The 20,616-nt window shown below is 42.5% G+C and overlaps 1 protein-coding gene and 1 long non-coding RNA gene across 13 annotated transcripts in view; one reads left to right on the forward strand and one right to left on the reverse strand.

The window, feature by feature from the left end:
* The window catches only part of LOC5521794 (mucin-19), a 73,731-nt gene that overhangs the window by 29,201 nt on the left and 23,914 nt on the right, over nucleotides 1-20,616 (forward strand). For 11 of the 12 annotated variants that reach the window (XM_048723235.1, XM_048723247.1, XM_048723245.1 and 8 more), the window contains 25 exons: nucleotides 583-708; nucleotides 2,443-2,568; nucleotides 3,098-3,223; nucleotides 4,323-4,445; nucleotides 4,658-4,771; nucleotides 5,873-5,995; nucleotides 6,218-6,340; nucleotides 6,556-6,678; nucleotides 7,415-7,540; nucleotides 7,911-8,033; nucleotides 8,189-8,314; nucleotides 9,301-9,423; nucleotides 9,803-9,931; nucleotides 10,713-10,835; nucleotides 11,401-11,514; nucleotides 11,908-12,030; nucleotides 13,754-13,879; nucleotides 14,244-14,366; nucleotides 14,453-14,575; nucleotides 15,248-15,367; nucleotides 15,626-15,748; nucleotides 16,144-16,272; nucleotides 16,683-16,805; nucleotides 17,302-17,424; nucleotides 17,828-19,732. In XM_048723235.1, the coding sequence (XP_048579192.1) occupies nucleotides 583-708; nucleotides 2,443-2,568; nucleotides 3,098-3,223; nucleotides 4,323-4,445; nucleotides 4,658-4,771; nucleotides 5,873-5,995; nucleotides 6,218-6,340; nucleotides 6,556-6,678; nucleotides 7,415-7,540; nucleotides 7,911-8,033; nucleotides 8,189-8,314; nucleotides 9,301-9,423; nucleotides 9,803-9,931; nucleotides 10,713-10,835; nucleotides 11,401-11,514; nucleotides 11,908-12,030; nucleotides 13,754-13,879; nucleotides 14,244-14,366; nucleotides 14,453-14,575; nucleotides 15,248-15,367; nucleotides 15,626-15,748; nucleotides 16,144-16,272; nucleotides 16,683-16,805; nucleotides 17,302-17,424; nucleotides 17,828-19,732 (4,866 nt within the window). The remainder of the gene's footprint in view (nucleotides 1-582; nucleotides 709-2,442; nucleotides 2,569-3,097; nucleotides 3,224-4,322; nucleotides 4,446-4,657; nucleotides 4,772-5,872; nucleotides 5,996-6,217; nucleotides 6,341-6,555; nucleotides 6,679-7,414; nucleotides 7,541-7,910; nucleotides 8,034-8,188; nucleotides 8,315-9,300; nucleotides 9,424-9,802; nucleotides 9,932-10,712; nucleotides 10,836-11,400; nucleotides 11,515-11,907; nucleotides 12,031-13,753; nucleotides 13,880-14,243; nucleotides 14,367-14,452; nucleotides 14,576-15,247; nucleotides 15,368-15,625; nucleotides 15,749-16,143; nucleotides 16,273-16,682; nucleotides 16,806-17,301; nucleotides 17,425-17,827; nucleotides 19,733-20,616) is intronic. The other variant, XM_048723239.1, reaches the window with a different exon arrangement.
* LOC125560904 lies at nucleotides 8,977-9,898 on the reverse strand. The gene is made up of 2 exons (XR_007306939.1): nucleotides 9,760-9,898; nucleotides 8,977-9,537 (listed from the first exon to the last, which is right to left on the reverse strand). It is a non-coding gene; the product is annotated as an uncharacterized LOC125560904 (long non-coding RNA).

Here is a 20,616-nt window from a genome sequence, read left to right on the forward strand (position 1 = left end):
GCGGAATTATGATTAGAGAATATGGAATCTGAGCTCAGACTTTTTGAAAACTTTTGGTGTCGTCAGCGATAACGATAAGGATGAGGTGTATTTGAAGAAAAAAGGTGAAATATTCGTTGTGGTTGCTATTCTTCTTCTACCCTTTCCACTCTTTGTACTCGGTGCTTGAGTGGTTCGCCTAAGGCTATTATCTTTTTGTGTTTTGTTAAGGTTTTATTTTCCCCTAAGCCTACTTGTTACTGTCTATCCCTTCCTAGTCTGCTTTCATCAGTCTCGACTTTGTGGGGAGCGAAATATCGCATGATTGGCACATAACAGTCTATTATCTTTTTTTATTTTTTTACTTATTTTTCTCAACTATTCTATAAACATTCTTAACAAGTATAGCATTAGAAAGGTCGTCTGCCTGCCTTCCTTTTTTATACTTAAGCGATAATCCCCCTTGAACTCGCACCAGTCACGGTTTTTCGCCCCTTTCTTCCCAGATCCTTGCTTTCAAGGTGACAAAATAATTTTGATTTTCACGTAAATATTCCAGTTCGAAGTAGAAGACGTCCTGATTGTTGTGTTAATTGTTGTCAGATGTTAACGAGTGTGGTCGTCGGGATCCATCCCCATGTGATCCAAACGCCAAGTGCATCAATATGATGGGCTCCTACGCCTGTAGGTGCAACGAAGGCTTCCTTGGAGACGGTACCAATTGCACTGGTGAGTACAAAGCCATTGAAGTGAGGAGGGGGGGGAGTGAGGATGGGGGGGAGGAGCTACAGGATAAAAGAGGAGACTAAGCCACTGCGAGGTAGGTCGGGAAGAGGGAAAGGGGGTAAGCTTAACCCTCTATGCCTGTGGGTGCAACGAGGGCTTCCTTGGAGACGGTACCAATTGCACTGGTGAGTACAAAGCCATTGAAGTGAGGAGGGGGGTGGGGGGAGTGAGGGTGGGGGTGGGGGGAGGAGCTAGAGGATAAAAGAGGAGACTAAGCCACTGCGAGGTAGGTCGGGAAGAGGGAAAGGGGGTAAGCTTAACCCTCTATGCTTGTGGGTGTAAGGAGGGCTTTCTTGGAGACGGTACCAATTGCACTGGTGAGTACAAAGCCATTGAAGTGAGGAGGGGGGGGGGGGGGTGAGGGTGGGGGGGAGGAGCTAGAGGATAAAAGAGGAGACTAAGCCACTGCGAGGTAGGTCGGGAAGAGGGAAAGGGGGTAAGCTTAACCCTCTATGCTTGTGGGTGTAAGGAGGGCTTCCTTGGAGACGGTACCAATTGCACTGGTGAGTACAAAGCCATTGTAGTGAAGGGGGGGGGAGTGAGGATGGGGGAGAGGTGCTAGGGGATAAAAGAGGAGACTAAGCCACTGCGAGGTAGGTCGGGAAGAGGGAAAGGGGGTAAGCTTAACCCTCTATTCTTGTGGGTGTAAGGAGGGCTTCTTTGGAGACGGTTCCAATTGCACTGGTGAGTACAAAGCCATTGAAGTGAGGGGGGGGGGGGGGGGAGTGAGGATGGGGGAGAGGTGCTAGAGGATAAAAGAGGAGACTAAGCCACTGCGAGGTAGGTCGGGAAGAGGGAAAGGGGGTAAGCTTAACCCTCTATGCTTGTGGGTGTAAGGAGGGCTTCCTTGGAGACGGTACCAATTGCACTGGTGAGTACAAAGCCATTGTAGTGAAGGGGGGGGGAGTGAGGATGGGGGAGAGGTGCTAGGGGATAAAAGAGGAGACTAAGCCACTGCGAGGTAGGTCGGGAAGAGGGAAAGGGGGTAAGCTTAACCCTCTATGCTTGTGGGTGTAAGGAGGGCTTCCTTGGAGACGGTTCCAATTGCACTGGTGAGTACAAAGCCATTGAAGTGAGGGGGGGGGGGGGGGGGGAGTGAGGATGGGGGAGAGGTGCTAGAGGATAAAAGAGGAGACTAAGCCACTGCGAGGTAGGTCGGGAAGAGGGAAAGGGGGTAAGCTTAACCCTCTATGCTTGTGGGTGTAAGGAGGGCTTCCTAGCAGAAGGTGCTAATTGCTGACTACCAAGAGAGAGTAGTGGAGAGTAGAATAAGGGATGGGAAAAGGGGGGGCGGAATCAAGGCTCTAGGGGTACACCTTCTGCGCCTGTAGGTATAACGAGGGCTTCGTTGGAGACGGTACTTAGGGAACAAACACGTTTCTTGACGACGGACGGCAACCGAAAGTAGAAGTTTTGTGTGTGTGTGTGTGTGTTTAACGCTATCACGCCGCTAGGAGAAGGAATTGCGAGGTGGAAAAGATATGTCTTCTCTGTCATTAAGCTGGAGCAAAATGTCAAACTTCTCGTTGCCTTCAATTGTTCAAAAACGTGTTTGCTCAGTCTCAGTCATGTGGGAGGTCAGGAAACAGTGAGGGTAAAAGTGATAGGGGGTAGAAATTACATACTGCAAACTTGTATTTGCAATATAATCTCTTATATCTTTTATATCTCGTATAGACGTCGATGAATGCTCCACCCCTGGCGTCGCAACCTGCAGTAACCTCGCCACGTGTATCAACACCCCCGGCTCTTTCAAGTGTGAGTGCAAGCCAGGCTATAAGGGCAATGGCGAGATATGCACCGGTAAGTACGCCTCGTCATATCGACCATGGTTATTCATATACAGCTGTACAAATTTATAATAGGGTTACTAACATGGGCGGCGGAAGTAAAAAAAATATTGTGAGTGGGGGCACAAATATTTATTTTTATCTGCGACTTCCCTGTCTCTCCTTGGAAGGGTACTACGATATTTACGTCATTGACAACGTAAAAATCTTAAATAATTTTATTTAAGATACTAAAGCAATTTTGATTTTGATTTTTATATATGATATGAAATTATATAGCAATCATGGCTAATTGTTCTAGACATGAGTTTTTTTTAATTAAAATTTAGTTTTGAGCTGTTTTTATTGTAGGATTGGTTTAATTGAACAGTGAAAACAAAACGAGTTGAGACGCTGAGATAAGCATCTCCTTTGCATGAGGTTTCATAGCTTACGAAACCACGCGTCATGCATGTCTGATCTACGGGCTTTAATGCGTGGCGGGCAGTGCTGTGTTGATTTACAGATTATCCGTTGACTTTTTAAATAAAAATGTTTGCTAGACGCTGATGAATGTACTGCGACCCCCGGCATATGTGGCGAGAATTCCATTTGCATCAACACACCCGGCTCCTATCAGTGCTCATGCAAGGAGGGGTATCAGCCAAGCAGCGATGGCAATTGTGACGGTAATGCAGATCAATAGCCGGATGACTTTCTTATGTTCCTCGTGTTAAACTGGCTTTCACATTCCCTCAAGGGGGGGAGGGGGGGGATCAATAGACGGATGACTTTCTTATGTTCCTTGTGTTAAACTGACTTTCACATTCCCTCAGGGGGGAGGGGGGATCAATAGACGGATCACTTTCTTATGTTCCTTGTGTTAAACTGACTTTCACATTCCCTCAGGAGGGGAGGGGGGAGGGGGGGTCAAAGATCTAGCAATTTTACGGCACCCTAGTCCATAGTGTCCTGGGGGTACTTTATCAAAATGACCGGTGAACTAAAAAAACCGGAATGTCATCCGGTAAACCCCGGGTATTTGTAAAATCCACCACAATCTTCGGGCCTTAAAAAATCCTGCTAATTTTCTCGCTAACTTACGGGAGCTCAAGAGCTCCTGTAAATTATTAGGGTGATTTAGATCCACGACGCCGGTAAGAGGGCGCTGCCTCGCGCACGCTCTATTGCGCGAGAACTCTGATTTTTGCCGGTGTCCCGTCCTGAAGACGACGTGAAAAAGCATGAAATGTCGTCCTGAACAGGACACGGCGCCGGCAAGAAAAGCGTGCGCGCAATGGAACTTGCGCGAAGTGCGCACAATCGAACTTGCGCGAGGCGGCATCCTCTTGCCGCCCTATACGGGAATCACCAAAAAATGCTTTTCCTTAATATTTCTAGCTAAATTTCTAGATCAATTATTCATGTTTAAATAATCCATTTGCTGTGTTTTTTGCTGATTAAATCTCTACCAGGCTAAGTCAAGGCTTACGTCAAGGCTAACGTCATTTTATGCGTTTATTTATCAGCCAATTAGTTTCATATCTGTCAATTAATTAGACACGTAGCTGTCACCATGCGTCTAAAAGATTGTAAACAACTTTGCAAAGTTATAAAAAGGTTTTTCAACAAAATGACACTTTACTGCTGACAAACACATTTTCGGGCTGATTCGTAACTGCTGAATAGGACCCATTTTATTTAGTTATTTTACCGCTTAAAGATTTCTTAGTGTATGTCGCCTATTGTGCTCTAACCTCGCGTATTGATACGAAATCCTCCTTGTAGACTACGACGAATGCGCTGGAGGGATTGCCGACTGTGACATCAATAGTGTCTGCACCAACACACTCGGCTCGTACAAGTGCACTTGTAAGCAAGGCTTTGTTGGTGACGGAGTTGGGTGTAGAGGTAAAGTAGTACAGACGGAGTTGGGTGTAGAGGTAAAGTAGTACAGACGGAGTTGGGTGTAGAGGTAAAGTAGTACAGTCAAAGGGGCTGACATTTGTTTTTTAAAATATTTTAAAAAAGGTTGAAAAAGACGAAGTGTAAAATGGTGATGTGCGGAAATAGATGTCCACATTTGCAATATAATGTACTGAGTTTTGCTTTTGTCGTTATAGCTGAAGGTGTGTGCGTACCCGGATGTAGTCCTAACGCGCAGTGTCTAGTCATCGGCGGCCGCAGTTTGTGTGTCTGCAAGGTCGGTTACCAAGGAGATGGCTTTACTTGTGAAGGTGAGTAATGTTGATATGTATGGCTTAGGCGTGCGTTCAGATATAATGAGATCATTACTTCAATCGTAAGTATCGTCTTAAACTTTATAGTTCGACTTGCGCTACCACTCGTATTTTTTTAGAAAAAGAAAGTTTGCCAATTAGCATACGAGAACCACAGTTTTGATTGACACCTATTAATAGCTCATTTACTAATCAACCTAGTCCTGATTTTTCAATAAATTCAATGGAAAATATAGCAATTTCTTCCTCAAATCAGCTCATGAAAGTGTTTTCTTTCCATACTTGATTTTTGCTTTGGTGCCAAAATGGCATCTGGTTGAGACTCGCCCCGTCCATTTGTACAAACGTATTTCTACAATTCTTGAGCGTACTCTCGCTTTCTGATTGGTTGTTAGCTATGCTAAATCAGAGGACATCGTCATTCACACAATCCTTGCAGGTTCACTCGAAGCGAAAGAGACGAGAAACCTTGATTCAAGCTCGCGAAATTTGGTTCTCAATCTTTTCTAGTAAATGTATTTTCCATTCTTACACTAAAAGTAACGAAGACTGTATGGTTTTGAAGCTAAACTTTTCAATTTTCGCTAATCTACGCGCGCTGTTAACACCGGTCACGCACCATTTCAAACGAGTGCGCGTTTTGATCTTTCAAAACACTGTTTTCGTTGTTTGTGTTGTAGAAAACAAATTTCCCATAGTTTTTCGTGGTATGTACTCTTATACACAACGCCCGATATTCGAGGCGCTACGTGCCTCTTGACGCCGCAACATTTTGACAATAATTTGACGAATATCGTGGTGTACATACCACTGAAAACTATGGGAAATTTGTTAAATATAAACTTTCGCTCAAATATCGACTAGCTATCAGCCATAAGTAGGCATGACAGACTGCAAATTGTGATAATATAAAGAATGGTGATGATGATGATGGTAATGATGATGATGAAAACAATGATAAAGAAATGGGGTAGCATGCTATAATATTCCTATTCAGATACCGAACTTCAATTATTTTTATTGAGTTGGGATAGGGTGGGTACAATTATAACAAAGATTCTACCTTTCGTGCAAGTTTAGAAAAGCGTTTTCCCGTAGATATCAACGAGTGCGAGGTGCGCATCGCGGACTGCTCACAAAATGCCACTTGCACCAACACAAATGGATCATACTCGTGCACCTGCAAGGCTGGGTTCCAAGGGAACGGAATAGTTTGCAGAGGTAATGGTATCTCTATTCCGAGGAATAGGAGGGTGGGAGGGGTGCTGGGGGGCAAAGCTAGCTGAGAGTGATGTAAGGGTACAGGTATGTACTTGCAAGACTAGATATCTAGTGTAGAACATGCACGTGCATGTATTTGTTGAAAAGGATTGGTTTGTGCAAATAACTGCAATTTGCAAGACCACTACTAAGACCTCCTTATAACAGTGATATCATTTGTAGATATTGATGAATGCGCTAGCGACACTCACAACTGTCACCCAAATGCGCTCTGCACAAACACTGACGGCTCCCATGTGTGTCGCTGTGTACGAGGTTACCAAGGCGATGGCAAAACTTGTACAGGTAGATTTGAGCTGTTTGGAAATTTTCATCGCTATGAAGACAATGATATGATAATAATAATTTGGCTAAGTTGGCAGGGTTTTTTGATGTTATTAGTTATAAAAGTAGCTTTATCTGGATGCTACTACCGATCATAGATATTCTTGAACTTTGAACAGTTTTGCATATCAATTAAACTCGAAATCAGCTTGATGGTTAAAGCCGCCTACTTGTAGATATCGACGAGTGTCAGGCTGGAAAATACAGTTGTGACCCAAATGCGCTGTGCACGAATACCGAAGGCTCATACGTGTGCCGATGTCTCAAGGGATTCACAGGGGACGGCTTGGTGTGCTCAGGTAAGCGTCACACTAGTCACTACAGTCAGCTACAGTCACTTGGCGTACAGCTACAGTCACTTGGCGTACAGCCACAGTCACTTGGCGTACAGCCACAGTCACTTGGCGTACAGCCACAGTCACTTGGCGTACAGCTACAGTCACTTGGCGTACAGCCACAGTCACTTGGCGTACAGCTACAGTCACTTGGCGTACAGCCACAGTCACTTGGCGTACAGCTGATCAAGACAAAGACAAAACAGAGTCGCAAAATACGCCAACGTTTATGCATTTTGTAACGAATGCTAGTCGCCCAGAAAAAAAGGACTGAAATAAAAGTCTGAGACGTTGTCATATGTTGCGATTCAGTCTTTTTCTTCGGTTCAGTTTTTTTCTTTATGATCTTGGTGTACAGCTAAGAACGTTCACTAGCAAGACTCTTTCTTCATACTTCCTTTTATCATTTGCTTAAATGTTGTACCCGTCATGGTCAACTGAACATCCCCAGCAAAGTATTTTCTCTTCTTTTCCTTTTTTCCAAGGTACTGCTCTCCAATTCAAAGTATATTTCATTCCCTGTGATCAAGATCAATCACGAAGGACGAAAAAATTTTTATCTGATATTACTTCCAAGCATTACCGAGGGAGCCCATTGCGTAGGGGATGGGGACAAGAGTATCTCCCCCCTCCCCCCTCTTATCTTTCTCTCATTCCCACTGTTCCTCGCTATACTAACTGTGCCGTTTGTGTTCTTTAGATATCGACGAGTGCAAGGTTACTGAGCTCAATAACTGTGATGCAAATGCACTTTGCACCAATATCTTTGGCACTTTTGTCTGTCGTTGCCGCAAAGGCTTCGTCGGTGATGGCAAAACATGTGTCGGTAAGTGACTAATGTGTGTCGGTGTGTTTTTTTATATTTCCTAAAGTCACTGATGTGTGTCGCTTAGTTTTTGGGTAAGTGTCTTATATGTTTCGGTTAAGTGTCTAACGTATGACGGTAAGTTCTTTATATGATGTTCTAAATTGTCTGATGTGTGTCTGACCAGGGCCGTAGCAGGGGGTGGGGCACGTGCACCTCCCCCCAATATTATTAAAAATTTTAAGGAAATGACCAGTAGGGGTGTGGCTGTGCCACCCCCCACACCCCAACCAAAAAAAATGTTTACTTACTGTTTTTGTATCTTGTCCCCCAGTGATTCGAAGCATGCTACGGCTATGCTGATATGTATCGATGTTCTCTGTTCTCGTAGATAAAGACGAATGCGTCGAAGAAGATCATGACTGTGCTAAGAGTGCCGACTGTATCAACTCGGTCGGCTCGTACAGCTGTCAGTGTCGTCCTGGTTTTGAGGGTGATGGCAAGCAGTGCAAAGGTCAGATTTATGTGTTTTTTTCTTCTTCTTCTTTCGCTTGTATACACTATTTGAAAAAAAAGTTAGTGCAAAGGGAATCGTGGTTATATTGTAACCATGTTGCAACCATCGGTCGTATCTGTTCGACAATGTTTTAATTTTACTGATTGTTATAGATGTGGACGAATGTGCCTCAGTGCTGCATAACAAATGCGACCCTAACGCCTTATGCACCAACTCTGTCGGGAGCTATGTCTGTCGCTGCAAGAAGGGATACACCGGGGACGGAATAACGTGCAAAGGTAACTCCCGTATACGCCATACCTCAAACAGTGCAAGCAAGACGCAGCAGTGCTAGGCTCTGTTGGGATATATACATGGTGCCTTCTTGCGTTAGATGACGCTGGGAGATATTGTTGGGCTGTCTGCGGATTCGCTGTATTGTTGATCCAAGTGCTGTTTATAAACCATGTTGCTTGTTGTCACTTGGGTTTGAGAATACTTTCTTGTCTTTTACGCGCGCCTAAGTGGATTCGCAACGCAGTAAGATGATCTGTATCTAACAAGCCTTTATTAGATACTAGTTGTTTTGGGTAAACGTTAAAGCTTAGTCCAACATCGCGGGTTTGAAATTTATATTCATGTCGGCTCGAGTTGTATTCATGGCGGCTCGGTGTCACTTGGGTTTGAGAATACTTTTTTGTCTGTAACGCGCGCCTTAGTGGATTCGAAAAGCAGTAAATTATATAAAAGTCTGTATCTGAAACCTTCTGATACCGTTGCATGATGCTGGGTGGTGGCGCTGACTGATTTTTGGAAGGTGCTGTTGGATTGCTTGAAGAGAGAATGTTATGACTTGAACTTTTTGTTTTTGTTTTTTCTAATTTCCTTGTAAAGCGACTCTTTATGATCATGGTTGTTATTATTTTTAATTTTCGGTCGTATAGTCAAATGCCATTTTTTCTTTAGGGTAGCAACTCTCGTTTTATTTATTTTTCTTTCTCTATAGATCATTGAGCATGCATACGTAAAACTGCATGTGATCCCGCGCTTTCTATTTTTGGCCGAGAGTAGATGACGCCTGCAAATTCTGATGGGTCATCGAGCATGCGTGTGCATTAATAAAACAGCGACAGAGTTAGCTATCGTATCTATAAGCTTTTAGTTATTCGACGAGCTCCTCATTCCTAACGATGTCTACATGAACCCCTAGTCTAGTAGCCCCCCCCCCCCTCCTTCATGGCTTGATTGACAACGTAAAGAATAATGCGCCCGTGTTTCATTCTAGACATCGATGAATGCACCAATAAGACGGATGACTGTGACGCCAACGCGCTGTGCACCAATGTTCTTGGTTCTTTCGTCTGTCGCTGTCTCAAGGGATTCGAAGGCAATGGCAAGACCTGCATCCGTAAGCACTCTACTCTACCATGGGTCTTGAATGCTTGAATGGGAAACAAGTTTCTTGACTCTTATTGGATTTTCTTTAAGTTCTCGTAGACAACGCATGTATAAGAGTTTTAAGCTGGGTAGCAAATGAATTTGATCATAATTCTAGTCAGGGAAAAGCCCAGGGAATGCGATAAAAGTTTGCGGCATCAGGGGAATGTCATTAGATGTAAAATAATTCTTCAAAAGTATTTTCAGACAAAACGCTACGAATAATCCCAAAAATTGTCGTCGCATCTTTAAAAAGAAAATTCAGGGGAATACATTGTTTCCATTAAATGCTTGTAAGCATGTGTACCTTCCCTTGTTTATTCTTCGCATCAATCCATTGCACTTTACAGCGAAACTCCAAACTGAGTGCAACCCTGCTTGCGGTAACAATTCCGAGTGTAAGATGCAAGCTGCCGGTGCGGAGTGTGTTTGCAAGATGGGCTTCTCTTCCGCGACCGAAGACGGGCTGTCCTGCGTCGGTAAGTCACCTCGCAGAATCATATTGTATTCGGCATCATACGGAGTGCTCGAGTCTTTTTTATTGATATACATTAAAGCCGCATTGTCACCAGTTTACTTCCAGTAGATTACCTGACAATATCCGGTGATTTTTAACGAAAAACGCGAAAAATATTTCAAAATATTGAAAGCAGTGTGTCTATTGGAAGTTTCTTCGAGGATGTGATTGATAATTTAGAGCGGATGGCCTGTTAAATATCTCGGATTCTAATAGATTCTTTTGTCTTTCAACGGTTGAGGTTTCCGTCGGACCTCCGGAAGTAAACTAGAGACAATGCGGCTTTAAGTCGACCGGTTTATTGCCTTTGTAATGCCGTACTCCGGAACGTATTTCAGTGCTTTCAATAGTTACAGTGAAGCTCGATTTCACGATGGCGTTCCTGTCTCCCGGCGGAAATTCATTGAAATGTATAAGAAAAATTTTATAGCAATAATAAAATGATAGATCGTCATAGCAGGTTGTTTTAGGAAACAAACCAATAAAGATTCGTAGCAAAGAAATGATTAAGTGCACCTCAGGTCACAATCACAATTGTTATTATGTAATTATTTCTGAAAAGATCACCCCCTCCCCCCCCCCCTTTTTCCCCATACACGTACAAGGAGAGAACTTCTCAATCTTAGAATGTCCAATCCTCAAATTCTAATTTGCCGACCTTTTAAAAATTATCTTTGTGACCACGGCAGCGCTCGTGGCACTATAAAACCAACGTGAAATGGTTAAATATTATTTTTCTATAGACGATAATGAGTGTGAAAGCGGGGCAAATGACTGCAGTCCTGACGCTGTATGCACCAACACGCCAGGGTCGTTTGTGTGTCGATGTAACAAGGGCTTCACTGGTGATGGCAAAATCTGCATCGGTACATATGAATCAAATTTGCATTCAGACACTCAACAAAATATTTACTATTTTACTAAAAGACACTTAGAAAACAGCAAAGTGACTGTTACCCTGTTATATACAATCACGTCTCTTGAATACGCACTTCTAACGATGACATGTGCTAACGTTCAAATATCCACTACCTTTTGGAAGCTTCCGATGGTCACGTGACCATCGATCGACCGTATTTAAGGGTGCTGGCAGTTTGCTGATTTCTTAGAAGCATAAACAATCACCTTTGAGAATGCGGTATCCATAGTTCACTGCGAAGCGATACCAAAAAAAAGTCACGATTTCTCACAATGGCCGTTGGGTCCTTGCATTTCAGACTGCTTTTTTCTATTAAAAAAAACACGTACACACAAAAGGCCAAAATGGAATTTTCCTTTATCATCCTCGCGCTATTTATGAACGCCTGGACGAATGCTACAAAGTTCGAAAACACTTCAAAATTCCCATCAAATTTTTACAAGTTCAAAGAATTACCCGCCTTCAGCAATCGCCTCGTCAGCGCGTTTATTGATTTGGTATTTATGGGACAGCTGAGTCCGCATGTGTCCCGGCATGCGGTGATAACGCAGTCTGCGCAGGCCCGATCGACGACAAGAGGTGTGAGTGCAAAGATGGTTTCCAAGGCGACGGACAAACGTGTACAGGTAAAGAGATGAAAAGATGATAGAAACTGGATGTTTTGACGCAAATGTATTGTCGTTGTTTATTTGTATTGTAATAACCGGATCGCTTTTACTGTTCTATCTTCTCTGGAGTCTTCAAACCACAAGGCAATGTATACAGTACACAGTTTGATACTTTGCCAAAATACCTCGGTAGGTTTGTGACGTTATCACAAATATAAAAGGACAGTGGGCGAACATTGTAAGTTATGTGTTGTGTGTAACAGTGTTGCCCTACAATTATTATACTAATAATGGACAAAATTTGGGGGGGGGGGGTGCTTCAATCTCTCCCTCCGCGGCCCAGGGACTTTAAATAAACAAGAAAAGTTAAAGCGAATCAGCAGTGTGAATAACACCGGACATATGTTTCAGATGTGGATGAGTGCACCGACGGTCTCCATGACTGTAATGTGAACGCTTTCTGTACGAACACTCCCGGAACCTTTGTGTGTCGCTGTATCCGTGGTTACCAAGGCGATGGGCGCACATGTGCTGGTAAGATCATACTTCACGTCATACTTGGACATGACATACTTGGACATGAGCACATGCCCGGAACGAATCAATTCACCTGTGATTGCTTTGCTTAGAAATTCAATAGATAGACTTGTTATATATTAGATTGCAATTGCAATCTAATACATAGATTGCAAAGAATTGTAATAAGTCAAGCAAGTTAAAAAGTAGACACTATAAAGGCATCCAAAAGTAATCAGTAGTACGAAATGAAGTTGTTATCTATAATATGCATGTCGTTTTGTGATCTCCATGGTTCGGTATCAGGTTTTTTTTTTTGCACACCCAAGACAGTTATTTTGTTACTTGAGAGATGTGCATGGCCTAAACGTTATATATATTTGTGTGTATATATATATATATATACACACAATATATACATATAATATACACACAATCCCCTGATGAGTGGGCAACCACGAAACAGGCCTGTAGGGAAACCTATGTAGTTTGTATTTTTCTCAAACCAACACTATACACCGCTCTACTTTCGAGTATTGAGCACTTTCTATGAAAGAAATATATATATATATATATATATATATATATATATGAAACTGTTTTGCTAAGTATGTGGACGAAACGACTCTACTTGTGGGCGATCTGAGTGTGGACGAAACGAGAGTAAACCCCTTAGTTCAGTATGTAACCCCATCTCATGCCTCTGTTAGACGTAGACGAGTTGTATATATCTTTGTGTGATCGTCTTGGTTCAGTATGTAACCCCTTCCTTCCCTCTGTTAAAAGTGGACGAGTTGTACATATCTTTGTGTGATCCCCTTGGTTCAGTATGTAACCCCATCTATTTCCTCTATTAGACCTAGACGAGTTGTACATGTGTTTGTGTGATCTTCTTGGTTCAGTATGTAACCCCATCTCTTACTCTATTAAAGGTGGATGAGTTGTACATGTGTTTGTGTGATCTTCTTGGTTCAGTATGTAACCCCATCTATTTCCTCTATTAGACCTAGACGAGTTGTACGTATCTTTGTTTGATCCTCTTGGTTCAGTATGTAACCCCGTCTATTGCCTCTGTTAGATGTGGACGAGTTGTACGTGTCTTTGTTTGATCCTCTTGCTTCAGTATGTAACCCAATTTCTTCCCTCTTTTAAAAGTGGACGAGTTGTACATGCGTTTGTGTGATCTTCTTGGTTCAGTATGTAACCCCATCTCTTACTCTATTAAAGGTGGACGAGTTGTACATATCTTTGTGTGATCGTCTTGGTTCAGTATGTAACCCCTTCCTTCCCTCTGTTAAAAGTGGACGAGTTGTACATATCTTTGTGTGATCCCCTTGGTTCAGTATGTAACCCCATCTATTTCCTCTATTAGACCTAGACGAGTTGTACATGTGTTTGTGTGATCTTCTTGGTTCAGTATGTAACCCCATCTCTTACTCTATTAAAGGTGGATGAGTTGTACATGTGTTTGTGTGATCTTCTTGGTTCAGTATGTAACCCCATCTATTTCCTCTATTAGACCTAGACGAGTTGTACGTATCTTTGTTTGATCCTCTTGGTTCAGTATGTAACCCCGTCTATTGCCTCTGTTAGATGTGGACGAGTTGTACGTGTCTTTGTTTGATCCTCTTGGTTCAGTATGTAACCCAATCTCTTCCCTCTTTTAAAAGTGGACGAGTTGTACATGTCTTTGTGTGATCCCCTTGGTTCAGTATGTAACCCCATCACTTCTCTATCTTAGACGTGGACGAGTGTAAGACAGGCCAAGTGAAGTGTGGTGAAAATGAGGTATGCGCCAATTCGCTGGGCTCCTTTACTTGCCAGTGCGCCGAGGGGTACGAGAGAGACTCACAGGGCAAGTGTGCAGGTATGTTCAACGGTTTAGTTCCAAACAAGCCACATTATATAGCCAGTATTGAAAATGTATTGATTATAGATATTTTCAAACTGCTCGAACTCTGAGCGAGGTCATGACTTGCCCAGTCGATCGGAAGTATTTTACTAATGAAAATGTTCGTCTCTCAATATACGAATAAACCAACCTGTGTTTAGTGGTCTTATGTTATCGAAGAGCTTTGACATTTGCAAATGATATATATGCCTCATCCAAATCATTATCATGGAGTCATAGGGATGGTGCATCTATTTCTATAAAGTACTCGAAGTCCTTATTAATATCCCTGCTTGTGAGGTCACGTGATTGACCAGCAAATGCCTTTCATTTTTGCTAGATGTCAATGAGTGTAAAACTGGCAAGCACGACTGTTCTGTCAACGCTTTGTGCACCAATACTGATGGCACGTTCATTTGCCGCTGTCTGCGTGGTTATATAGGTGATGGCAAGACTTGCATAGGTATGCAACCGTCATAATCCACCAATAGCTGTGGCCTTTTTATGAGGCGGCAATCAGTTGATATTATTTCTCTTTATATTTGCAAGATTTCGATGAGTGCAAATTACCCAAAAACGACTGTGACGTAAACGCAGAATGCATAAACTCCATCGGGTCCTACTCATGCATCTGTAAACCTGGATTTACTGGAAACGGAAAGACATGTACAGGTATGCATCCTCTTATTTTCCTCTTTTCTTCCATTTCTCATCCCCACCTCCCTGCACCTCTGTCAGAGAACCGTAATAGCAGTGGCATGGACTTCGCTTTTCAATCTGGAGAATCAATATTCAATACAGGGACAGTTTAGCTTGGGATTTTTTCAGAAGAGTATAAACCTTGGCTCTCTACTACACTGACAAGTTCAAAGAATTATCCGCCTTAATTAATGTGAAATGAGCTTATTTAGATTCGCTTTCAGTACGGTTTCAAAGTAAACACTTTTCGATTGGCCAATATATTGACCCACCATTCTTTGCAAACGAAGTGTCCACAACACAACCGCCACCACCACTTGAGTGAAATGAACGTGAAACTCGTATTCCACGAGTAAAAAAAAGGACAGTGGGCGAACATTGTATGTGTTGTGTGCCACAGTGTTGCCCTATAATTTTTCTACTAATAATGAACAAAAGTAGGGGGAGGGGCTTTAGTCTCTCAGTACGCGGCCCAGACTAAATAAACCAGAAAAGTTAAAGCAAATCAAGGGGTATCACACCCAACATATATTCCAGATCTGGACGTAACAGAACCCCTGGATACGCTCATTCCACGAGTTCTCATGCTTGTCCGAGAAAAGTAAATAATAGTCTATTACACATTTTCTGTCTCTGTGATTGAAGACTTGGGACCAGTCAAATGTGACCCGACTTGTGGGGACCTCGAAACATGTGTGGACATCAAAGGCAAATTTACTTGTGTTTGCAAGAATGGCTACCAGATTGTGGACGGAGAATGCAAAGGTTAGTGGATATTATAACCGCGTCAGACCAGCTATAGTCAGTTTAGATGTTGGGTTTTTTTCGTTTTGCGACCAGTACACTAAATAGAGAAGTCACCATTTCTTCATTGATTTTTCAAGCATAGCTTTGTGGCATAGCATGTACATCAGAATTACAAAGTTAGAATAGAATGTCCCTTCAAACAGATAATAATGAAATTTAAAGATGTACTCCTCAAGCAACGTGAAACTCTTTTTATTGTTCATTCCTATGTTGTAGACAAAAATGAGTGTGTTGGGAGTGATCTTCTCTGTGATCCAAATGCACTTTGTACAAACACACCTGGATCCTATTTATGCCGCTGCAAGAGTGGCTTTCAAGGAGATGGGAAAACTTGTGCTGGTGAGTTATGAATTATTTTGTAAGATTTATATTCCAGTATCCTCTTATAATGGCTTACCTATTTGTGCCTTGGGTGGGGAGATATGAAGGCAATATTGATATCACGAAAAGCCAGTACGAAATGTAAAATGTCCATGATCGTAGTACACTACATATATAATGACATTTGAAAAATTCTTGAAGTGGAACATCGCAACGACAAAAAAATTATGCATTTTCTTTACTAGCACGCTGTATAGGGGTACTTAGTTCAAAAAGTGCCCGCTATGTAGTGGTATTTTTTTTTCAAAAAGTGCCAGCTATATAGAGGTTCTTTATCCTGTCCAAAGAGTGCCCGCTTCATAGAGTTTGCACTATATATATGTGCTTACCAACACACTTCCTCATTTATTCAGATGTTGACGAGTGCATTAAATCTGATGACATTTGCGGCAACAACACAGAATGTCTCAACAATGTTGGCTCGTACACATGCAAGTGTAAGGAAGGGTTTGAGGATAACGACCAAGATAAACACTGCAAAGGTGAAATATCCTTGATGACTTATCATAACTTCTATAATTTAGATATCTTCAGGGATCATATATGACCGAATAGGTCAAAGTTCAGCAAATGGTAATTCTATTCACATCTCTTATTAATTAAATGTCGAAAAATGAAAAATAAAAAATACTTGCGCTACAGCTTTCACGATATGAAAAATGTTTTCAATAAAAAAAACTGCGCAACACTGCCAAATGAAGCTATTATAAAACGCATTTAATTTTATTACATATGTTTTAGTTTTCTTGGGTTGTATCAGGTAAAAAAAGTTTTTAAGAAAATCTTGTGTTAAATTGATCGAGATTTCAGTAATACTGGTTTAATCCGAGGTTTTACCCTTTTGATACCTAGAAGGCATTTTGGTCAAGCAGTGTTTGACTACTACTTTCAGATATTGATGAGTGTTCAGACGGATCTCACGACTGTCACGTGAATGCCATCTGTACGAATGTCCCTGGGACCTTCCTCTGCCGTTGCATCAATGGTTTCCTCGGCGATGGCAAGCTCTGTGCAGGTTTGAATACCCCCACATATTCTCTCAAGTCTGTAGCATAGGTCCCTCATGAATACATACATATGAATACATAATAACCTTCCTGTAACACTAGTAGGGAAAAACAGATCCTAAAATCTAGTTATTCTAAGAGTTTCTCAAAATGTTGACGTATGGTACATACATGTACATTCAAAAACAAAACTTGCTTCCAGGCATTTCTCAGCCATCTGCAATAGATGGTGCATTATTTACTTGAAGATAACTTCAACATCTAAGGAGTGGTTGATTTTTTTGTGTGTGAGCAAAGGTTTCGTAAAGTTTATTTATGTTCCACTGAAGCTAGTCGCCTAAGCTAAAATACATGTATTGGATCGAAGGGTATTTGCAGTTTAAACAAAATCTAAAAGATCAAGACGCTTTCATCGTCATTAGCATTTAATCTGGATGACCTCTTTGTATATTTCTAGTTATATATTACCCACATTGACACCGTTTACGTTTTTTTCTTTGGCAGATATAAACGAGTGCTTTGAAGGCACAGCAAACTGTGACATCAATGCTGAATGCACCAATAGTGTTGGGTCGTACAATTGTCAATGCATGGAAGGTTACACCGGAGACGGCAAGAATTGCCAAGGTAATTGTAGTTGGACAACATTGATTGCATTTAAACTAATTATATCTATACGAAGAGCATTTATTCATATAACCACATACCGTAAGATTCTGTGACAAATACTGTAAACCTGGATGTTTTTATCGTTTTCATAATTTTTTGCACCTCATGTGTTGCTGCATACCTGCACCAGTTTTTATTTTTCGTGTTTTAATTAAGCGCGCGACATGAGAAAACTGTTATTGCGCAAAAATATACGATACGATAAAGACATTTAAAATAATTCCTCGAGCACGAATGGGCCCTGAGTCAATTACTCATTGATAGACTGGAATACTATGTGGATGATAAGAAACATAGTCCACTACTCTAACAAATGTACGAATAGAAACTTCAATTTTACTTTTATTCCTCATATCTTCAGCAATTATTACAAAGTCACCAACAACATTACAACAAACAACCGTTGCACCAGAGTCAACTGCTGCACCAGAGACCAGTGTTGCACCTGATACCACTATGGGGCCAAAGACTACTGTAGCGCCAGATACCCCTGTAGCACCAGAGACCACTGTTGCACCAGACACCACTGTTGCTGCAAAGATCACTGTTGTACCTGAGACCACGGCTGCACCTGACACCACTGTGGCACCAGAGACCCCTGTAGCAACTAATACCACTGTTGCGCAAGAGACAACTCTTACACCCGAGACCACCGCTGCACCAGTGACTACTTCTGTACCGGAGACCACTGCTGCACCGGAGACGACTGTTGCACCAGAAACAACTGTGGAGCCAGAGACTACTGTTGCATCTAAGACCACTGTTGCATCTGAGACAACCGTCACACCTGAGGCCACTGCTACACCTGAGCTGACTGCTGGACCAGCTACAACTCTTGCACCTACAACCATTGGTGCCCTAGAGACCACCGAGGCACCAGAGTTTACCATGGTACCAGAGACCACCATGGCACCTAAGACCACCACTGTACCAGTGACTACTTCTGTACCTGAGACCAAGGCTGCACCAAAGACCACTGTATCAGCAGAGACCACTGCTGCACCTGAGACCACTGTTGGACAAGAGACAACTCTTGCACCCGAGACTACTGCTGCACCAGAGACCACCATGGCCCCTGATACCACTGCTGCACCAGTGACTACTTCTGTACCAGAGACCACTGCTGCACCGGAGACAACTGCTGCACCAGAAACAACTGTGGAGCCAGAGACAACTCTTGCACCTGAGACCACTGCTGCACCAGAGACCACCTTGGCACCAGAGACCACCGTGGCACGTGAGATTACCACTGCACCAGTGACTACTTCTGTATCTGAGACCACTGCTCCACCGGAGACAACAGCTTCACCAGAGACAACTGTGGAACCAGAGACTACTGTTGCGCCTGAGACAACCGTCACACCTGAGGCCACTGCTGCACCGGATACCACAGTTGCGCCAGAGACAACCGAGGCACCACAAACAACTGCTGCACCTGAGACTACTGCTGGACCAGCTACAACTCTTGTACCAGAGACAACTCTTGCACCCGAGACCACTGCTGCACCAGAGACCACCATGGTGCCAGACACCACTGTGGCACCTGATACCACTGACGCACCAGTGACTACTTTTGTACCAGAGACTACTACTGCACTGGAGACCACAACTGCACTAGAGATAACTGTGGAGCCAGAGACTAGTGTTGCACCAGAGACCAGTCTTGCACCAGAGACCACCGCTGCACCAGAGACCACTGCTGCACCTGAGACGACTGCTGGGCCAGCTACAACTCTTGCATCTACGACCACTGGTGCACCAGAGACCACTGTGGCACCAGAGACGACAGTGGTACCGGAGACCACCCCGGCACTCGAGACAACTGCGCCTGAAAGTACAAGTGCAAGTACAGAGTCAACTGTGGCACCTGAGACCACTGCTGTACCAGAGACCACTGCTGCACATGAAACCACTGTTGCACCCGAGACCACTGTTGCACCAGAGACCACAATAGCAGATGCAACTGTTGCGCCAAAGTCCACTGTCGCACCTGAGATTACTGTTGCACCAGAGACAACTTTGGCACCAAAGACCACTGCTGAACCAGAGACCAGTGTGGCACCCGAAACCACTGCTCCACTGGAGACCACTAAAGCACTGGAGACCACTGTTGCACCAGAGACCACTATGGCACCAGATACCACTATGGAGCCTGAGACCACTGTGGCACCAGTGACCACTGTGATACCAGAGACTACTGTTGCACCAGATACTACCGTGGCACCAAAGAGTACTACATTGGCCTCCACAGTGGTACCGATTACAGGTATGGGTTAATTGCAATAAGGTGTTTGTACCTTTACTTTAACTATGACATCCCAGGATATGAGGGGGGTTAAAGTTTCGTGCTATTACGATGTTTATTGTCTCTCTTGACCCTGCACATTCTGCCCCTAATGTTATATATGTTTCCTTGACTATTTGTTTGTTTTCGATTTTTTATTCTTCTAATCATTACTAATTATTTTTTATATTTACGAATTTATTTTTATTTTGTTTTTATTTTTGTAATCATTATAAGGTTCTGTCCGATCTTTCTGCCAAAGATCGTTGATGTGTTCACAATGTACACCTGTTTTAATTAAGGTTGCAATCAAAGAATCCATAGTTGGAACCCACAGTGTTTTATAGGTAACAAGTTAACGCAGTTTAAAACAAATTCGGGTTTAGAAAGCTGCACCTGTAAACATTCCTATGGCTTTAGGGACCGGTTTCCAGGTTGTATTATATTATTTGTACGTTAACCATGTAATACTACACATGATCTTTTGATTGCAACCTTATTTGGAATAGGTGTATACATAATTTGCACTGTGTTTACTTTAGTATTTTGTTAAATGTTAATGGGAATGGTGATTTGTGTGTTGAAATATTTTAATGTATATAAAATTGTAAGTTTCACATAAGTAAATGTTAAATATTTATGCACTGTTAAGCATTGTTAAGCACCCATAAGCATTTTTATAAAATGCATTTTGAAACCGTGCACAAATAAATTTGCATGATTTTTTTAGGTAATGCATGCCTTAAAGTAACTGCACTTTTTAAAATATTGCATGCAATAAAGAAAAAAATTGTTAAAGAAGATAATACATAATTTTTTTTGTAAAACACAGGTTAATGTAAAAAACTGCACTTGTGATGTTATGA

This window comes from Nematostella vectensis, chromosome 2, assembly GCF_932526225.1.
Source record: "Nematostella vectensis chromosome 2, jaNemVect1.1, whole genome shotgun sequence".
NCBI classification, from domain to species: Eukaryota; Metazoa; Cnidaria; class Anthozoa; order Actiniaria; family Edwardsiidae; genus Nematostella; species Nematostella vectensis.